This window comes from Gadus macrocephalus, chromosome 20, assembly GCF_031168955.1.
Source record: "Gadus macrocephalus chromosome 20, ASM3116895v1".
Classification (NCBI taxonomy): Eukaryota; Metazoa; Chordata; class Actinopteri; order Gadiformes; family Gadidae; genus Gadus; species Gadus macrocephalus.
The window spans coordinates 12,223,051-12,230,550 of NC_082401.1; the positions used below are offsets into that span (position 1 = coordinate 12,223,051).

The following is a 7,500-nucleotide window of genomic DNA, read 5'->3' on the forward strand; positions in this document are numbered from 1 at the left end:
AGATATTACAAATAGATCATATCGGGTTCTGATGCTAACTGTGGGGGCTCTGGTGCACAGCCCCCACAGTTAGTTATGGTTGGGTGTCCAGCAGAGAGCCCGCCCTGAAGCCTGTTTACATCTGTCCGCCGGACGGATGGGCACAGGGCCTGGGGGGGGGACTGGTCCGCCTCGTTAGTAGAAACACGCATGACCGACTGGGTTCCGGTGTTTCCGGTGGTCCGACATATGAGACCCGCGTCGCATACAGAGCAGCACAGACCCAAAGTGTTTCCCAACGTGATCGTTAAATAACATGTTGTGCGCGACACCGCAGAGAGGCAGTCACCGTTCATAAAGACACCGGGACCGGGACAGCTCACTACACACACCGTTCATAAAGACGCCGGGACCGGGACAGCTCACTACACACACCGTTCATAAAGACACCTGGGGTCTCATTTATAAAACTGTACGCCGGATCGTTACTAAAAGTGTACGTACGCCCAAAAGCCAAGTTTTGCGTGCGCCAAAATATATTCTGACATATCAAACCCTGCGTAGCGTACGCACACCTCTCTTATAAATCACATAGCCTACTGTAGTAACTACGCAGCTAAATCAGCTTCACGTTCCGCCTTGTACACGTCCCTTTTTAACCATAAATGGTTACTATATGCAGATTGCATGAATGCGGTCTGCATATAAAACAGAGTCAGAGAAAAAGCAGAGTGGCAACATGTTGCTGCAGCAGTGAACTCTGTCAGTGGCACGGAGCGCACAGTCCCAGAATTAAAAAAGGGTCTGACATAAAGGTACATATTTTTATGTACCAATAAATCGTTATGGTCCCTGAAGACCCTCTCCCTCCGAATCCTGCCATTTGCATGGTCCTCCAACAGTGCCAGCAGTGCCATGGTGCAGCACGGGGCTCACCGCTATACTTATAGGGTTACGGTAATAAGACTGACCGAGAACACCTTGGATAAACAGTGATGCCTGATTTGTCATGAAAAGCATCAAGAGGAATGGACAATAATATAACGATTGTGATGAGGAGTATTGTGGCTTGGATTTCCACACTTGGGATTTAATTGACATTTGATTATGTGTTTACAGTGTCACATAAAAATATCAGGTTATTGACACATGTTGGACAGATGCTTTATTCCATGCAGTCGCACCGTCAGTGGACAGTATGGAGCGACGGGATTAAATATAGAGAATTTAGATTTTGAAGTTTCGTTTATATTGGATATATATATATATATATATATATATATATATATATATATATATATATATATATATATATATATATATATATATATATATATATATATATATATATATATATATATTCTAAGGAGATGTTTCTGGGAGAAGTAACACAGTTGACTTAAATTATTCTGATTACATAGATTTAACGCATGATACGGGTTGAAATTAAAGTTATGAAGGGCGATGATAAAACATAATCGTTCTTCTCAGTCTACATTTCTTCAGTCTGACTTCAGTTCAACACCACACCGTCTGTGTCGCCAATTCTCCTTTTCCTCCAAACCATGCGTACGCAAGCATGGGTCAGAGTTTGCTTAGGGCTGCGCACGTTCTCCCGTCAAGTAGTTTTTTTAGATCAGAACCTTGGCGTGGAAAGTCACGTACGCCACTTTTAGCCCCGTTTTGTGCGTACGCAACGGTTATAAATGAGACCCCTGATCCCTGTAAACACGACGCGACACACCACGGTCTACTCCCGGAAGTGACGCGCACGCATACGTTCACGGTGACCGACAGCCTGACGCCGGTCTGCTGCCGTGTAGACATACGTGGAAATGAATAGATCCGTTTACCCGACGCTATCAGCACGGATCTGACACACTACACGTGACTCATATTCACTTGGTCTGCACAGCTGCTATACTGACCGGAAATAGACCGTCTATCGTCATCACATGAACACACTGCTCGGGGGAGGGGGGAGGGAGGAGGCGCCTTACCTTTTGACGGCCGTGACGCCCTCCTTGAAGCCCATGCTGGCGTAGGCGCCCCCGCTGAAGCCGTTCATGCCCCCCTTGCAGCCCGCACGGCGTCTTGAACCTCAGCAGGCCCTCGCCGCCCCCCAGGTCGCAGCCCCCCAGGCCCCCCTCCATCAGGTTCAGGGCAATGTAGTTGAGTCCGTTCTGGAATCCGGCGGAGGTCTCGCGGCACATGGGGGACCCCCCCGCGGCGGGCTCGTCGTCCGAGCCGTCGGGGGCGCGGCCCGGGCGGGACACGTTCTCCACGGACGCCGAGCCGTGGCGGGCGGCGTCGCCGGCGAAGGAGGGGCAGACGGGCGTCACGGTGGTGGTGGAGGAGAAGGTCTCCGAGCTGTGGCGCCGCCGGCCCTGGGGGTCCGCGCGGATCACCTTGGCCCCCCGGTTGGGGTCCAGGGGGGCCGGCGCGGGCCCCAGGAGGAAGGCGTCCCCCGCCCTGGGGGGCGACCCCGGGCTCTGGAGGGGGGGGGGACGGGGGGGCCTCCGCGGCGGGGGGGGCGGGCGGAGACGCGGGGAAGCTCATCGGGGCGTAGTCGTCACAGCCCCCCGGGGCGGGGGCCGAGGAGAGGGACCCCCCCGCAGAGCGGAGGTCCAGGTTGACGTAGTCGGGGCGCGGGGAGGGGGGGTTGGCGGCCGGGGGGGCGCGGGGCCCGCTGAAGGCGATGTGGATGTACTCCCCCGGCTGCGGGGCCCCGCGGGGGGGGGGGTCCTCCCTCATACAGGGGAGGGGCCGCAGGGCCTCCAGGGCCAGCCGCGAGGGCCGGGGGGCCCGTGTCCGGGGGGGCCGGGGGCTCCACGGGGCGGGGCGCCTGGAGCGGGGAGGGGGGCGGCCTCCTCCTCGATGCGTCGGCGCTGCAGACTCATGACCACGTACTGGTCGGCGTCGCCGGCCTTGGGGCCCCGCGGGGGGGGGCCGTACCAGAGGGGCTGGCGGGGGGGCGGGGGCTCCGCCGAGGGGCTCAGCAGGCGGGGGCCCGGGGGGGGCGAGACCAGGGGGTCCACGGGGGACATGTTGAGGTAGTCAGCGGCACCGTCCCCCGACAGCCGGGGGCCCCGCCCACATGCGCACGTAGCCCCGGTCCTCCAGGGAGGCGGGGGAGCCCCCCCCCAGGGTGGGCGCGGGGGGTTGATGATCTGCTTGGGCGCCGAGACGCACATGGGGCTCATGGCCATGTAGGCGTGGCCCTTGGAGCCGGGGGCCCGGGGCGTGGCCCCCGGCAGCATGGGCATGTAGCCGGCGTCCCTGCCCTCGCCGGGGCCCTCGGGGGGGCCCCCCTTGGGGGAGGCGGTGAGGGGCCGGCGGGGCCCCCCGTACGTGGCCCTCATGAGGGTGTACTCGTCCAGCGAGGCGGAGGCCAGCGGGGGGGGGCGCCCCCTGCGGGCGGGGGGTGGTGAGGGAGTAGGTCCGCTTGCGGTACGCCTGCCGCTCCATCAGCATGTAGCCCTGGGGGTCCCCGCCGACCGGGGGCGTGGCCCCGCGGGGCAGCAGCGTCAGGGACAGCCGGAGGTCCTCGCCCGGGCTGGAGCCCCACTCCTCACTGGAGACGAAGCCTGCGTCGCTGGGGACCCCGAGAACGAGGCGCTGCAGCTGGAGGGTCGCGGGGGCCCGCCCGACTCCGGGAGGGAGGGCAGGGACACCGGGCTGGGGCTGCCCCCCCCCCACGGGGGGCGGGGAGCGGGTCACCGGCATAGACATGGACTTGCTGTGCTGCAGGGAGGAGGACTCGAAGGTGCGGCTCGGCCGCGCGGTGAGCGTCTTGGAACGGCCCAGCAGGCTGCGCTGGACCCCGGGGCTCATCGGGCTCCCCGACACCGGCCTCGCCGTGGAGCCGTCGCCCTCGCTGGCCGTGCGGAACCGGCAGGAGGACAACATGCTGACGGGGGAGGAGGCGGCCATGCTGTCGGTGCGGGAGCGCCGGGCCAGCCCCGTCTGGCTGGGGGGCAGGTGGTTGAGGTGCCTCCGGACGGGCACCGAGATGGGGTTGGTGCCGGACGACTGGCTCTTGCTCCGGGGGCGGAACTCCGACAGCTCCTTCATCGCCTTCATTGCCTCGAGGATGGTCTCGTGGATGTTCTGCGCGACCACCGAGTCGTCCGCCTGCATCCACAGTTCCCCGGGGCCCGTGGCGGCCGAGCGTCCCACCTCCATGAAGAAGAAGCTGTCCGAGTGCCCGCAGCGTCGGATGTTCATGAGCTGCAGGCTGACGGAGGCCACCTCGGCAGTGAGCTTGATGAAGCTGATGGTCCGGGCGGAGAGGCACAGCCGGTAGACCCCGGTCAGCTGGCGGCTCTGCCCCAGCCCCTTGGACTTCAGGACCACCTGCCACACCTCCCGGTAGGCGGCGGGCCACCGGCGTGATGACGCCGTAGCTCGCCTCGTCGAAGCCCACGAGCGAGGACGCGGAGTCGGACGCCGAGCCGTCGACCGCCCTGCCCTGCAGGCTCATGAGCTCCGTCAGCCCGCGGTACCAAAGCTCCTGCTCGGGCTCGCTCTCCGCCGCCACCGCGAAGTACTCGTCGCGCGTGTAGAGCGCGACAAGGTGCTTGTGTTTGGCGTCCGCGCGCTTGTTGACGTTGAGGCAGCAGTCCAGCTGGATCACGCGCTTGGCGGCGCTCTTGTTCCTCCACTTCTTTTCGCTCTCGTAGTACTCCAGGCGCGCGGGCAGCCCCGCGCTCGGCTCGCGCAGCACGAAGAAGCGCTTGTGTCCGTGCTTCTGCTTCCGTAGATATCCACACGTCCTGACGCCACCGGGAGGGGGGTCCGTGCCACTGGTTGGGGGGTCGGTGCCGCGCTGGGACGGCTGCCCCTCCGTTTGCGGCGGACTCGCCATTATATTCCAAACCGGAGTCGCTCTCCCCTCTTTGGGTGGTGCTCAATGTGTTCCTCGAGCGATCCGGGAGACCCTGACGTGTGTTCCAGACCGTGGGTAACGGCTCGTATCTCCAGAGCCGTGCGTCTCCCCCTGCAGCCGTGCGCTGAATAACGCGTCTCCCGTTGACCGCGAGATGAGAAGGGAAACAACATGTGACGTTCTACACATCCAGCTCCGGTTACACAAAAAAGAGAAGGAGCCCCACGCACACACACACTGAGGGGGGCGGGGCGCGTGGAGCTCATTCGGCTGATTGGTGGAGGGCGGACGGAGTGGCCTCGCCCACTCCGCGATGCCCTCTTCTGGCGCGTCGCGTCACCGCAGCCTCCGCTTGAAGGGGCGGTATTTATAGACCGTTCTGGGACCAGCTCATCCACACACTGACTGCACACACTATTTTTATATATAAACACAATATGTGTATGTGTGTGTAGAGTGTGTGTCTGCGTCATCAAACCCTTTGGGTTTTAGGTCTGTTTACGCATAATAATGCAGGCAACAGGAGGAGTATATAGTGTGTTATTGATATCCATAGATCATTGATAGGCCTACTGTGCGTGTTTTTGTTTACAGCGTTATTACTATTATTCTATTTGTGTCCCTATAACTATTATCAGTCGTATTATTATAATTATTACTTTCTGTTCTCTTCCTGTAATAAGCTGAGCTTTATAGAGATAGAAATATAGAGATACTATTATAGAGATGTTGTTATAGAGATAGTAATATCGATGTCTTATTATAGAGATGTTATTATAGAGGTAGTAATACAGAGATGATATCATAGAGATAGTAATCATTCAGGGTATTCGCGGGTCAGACTGGTGGAATGTATCGAGGCTGATGGGAACCAGTCCGCCTCGTTAACCTCCCAGCCGCCGCAGTATGACTGTCCTCTTCTCTCTGGGTCTGAGGCTCGGCCACTTCCGGGAGATTTACCGTCGACCGATAATGTTTAGGCCTACTTGTATTATTATATAGTTGTATTTTCATATCTCTCTACATTTAATGGTTGTTTTGTCTTTCATGATTTTTATAACAACCGTAACCAAAACCATCAACCCCCCCCCCGCCCCCCCCCCCCCCACTCTTCGAGCTCCATCGACCCGGGACGATGGAGCTCTGGGACCGGGGAGATGGAGCTCCGGGACCGGGACGATGGAGCTCCGAGACCGGGACGATAGAGCTCCTTTCCCGGGGAGCTGGAGCTCTAGCGCCTCCAGAGGTTCCGATCGCTGCAGGGTCTATCATCTTCGTGCTTCTTCCCGCTGTTTGCCCTCTGATAACACCGGCGCAGATCCATCGCATGTGACGACACGCACCACACACATTCATGAAAAGGATTATCTCACACGAATGACCGGAACTCTCATCACTCTCCTCTTCGCCAAAACAGGAATGGTCCATATATGGTTAGATTGAAAAAATAAAAACAAATTGCGCGATGACGCAGAAGATTCATCCCGGTCCTGATGCGTCAGAGGCTGGCGGTTTGTGTAAAGTTGACAACACTGGGAGGGAATATAATATGGATCAGAAGACGGCCCATTCTGCCCCTGCTCCTTTCCAAAGGAGAATGCTCCTTCTTATTCACCGGTAAATAATGATAAATGGTTAGATCCACCAAAAGTATGAGGAGTTCCAGACATCGCTGAAATAGTACAACAGCGCGTGATAAACACGTCATATATATAAAAACAGCCATCCCTTCCCCCCAATAGCAGTTATAAGTTCTGCTTTAATGGTTTGTGTTGACACCCAGTCACCATAGTTACACCTGAGTCCAAAAACTCATTGTTTATCATTGTAGAAGCATCCCGTTTATCTGTGTGGCTGAGAACCAGTTTGTCGAACATATGCAGATACGCAACGCAGATCATCCGTTTACAAATGAGTTCAGACACAGTTACAAGTCACCTAAATGCGAATCAATAATCTAGACTTTTAAATTGCAGCACTAATCTGAAATCGTGTCGCACATTCCTCCAAGGAGCACTATTGGAAAAATATATCGAACAACGAAACCCAAGGCCGAACGTCCCAAGCCTCCCCCCCGCTGGGCGTGCTGCCTCAGCAGTAGCTTCAGCGTGCGGCCAATCACCTCGCTCAGGGTCAACTGACTGCTGCCAAACAAACAGGCCACGCCCTCTGGTCCTGTTCCCCCTCAACCACCCTCTGATGCCCCCCCCCCCCCCCCCCCCCCCCCCCGGCCCATCTGGGGCTGCTCTGGATGCTCAGGAGGGATCTCCTCATCAGGATCTTTAGGCTGTCGTGGTCCGGAGTCCTGCAGCCGGAGCGGTTGTGATGTTGAGCTGGCTGAAGACCTGCACGCCTTCTGTTGAACTCAGTCAGACGCTACAGAGCGTAGGCCTCTGTCATTGGGTGGTGGTGGTGTAATGGTGTTCGGGTGGTGTTGAACATGACCATTGGGTCCCTCAGGAGGTTCTCTGTCCATCAGTGAGTTCCCGTGGGCACTGAGCTCTCTGATTGGAGGAGCCCGGGGGAGGCTCCTCCTTAACCGGTGGTTATGGCTGTGGGCTCTGTGATTGGTCGGGGGCCCCGCCATCTGGGGGCCTGGTTAGTTATAGATCTCTCACTTAAATCCTACAATG

The 7,500-nt window shown here is 58.0% G+C and overlaps 2 protein-coding genes across 2 annotated transcripts in view; one reads left to right on the forward strand and one right to left on the reverse strand.

The window, feature by feature from the left end:
* The window catches only part of ube2al (ubiquitin conjugating enzyme E2 A, like), a 113,475-nt gene that overhangs the window by 49,300 nt on the left and 56,675 nt on the right, over window positions 1-7,500 (forward strand). The window lies entirely within an intron of this gene.
* Window positions 1,369-5,071, reverse strand: irs2b (insulin receptor substrate 2b). Its single transcript, XM_060040580.1, is given in 10 exon segments — window positions 1,369-2,062; window positions 2,064-2,466; window positions 2,468-2,904; window positions 2,907-3,068; window positions 3,070-3,110; window positions 3,113-3,395; window positions 3,397-3,581; window positions 3,584-3,668; window positions 3,670-4,359; window positions 4,361-5,071. Coding segments are annotated over 10 exon segments (2,859 nt in total). The 5' UTR covers window positions 4,847-5,071; the 3' UTR covers window positions 1,369-1,975.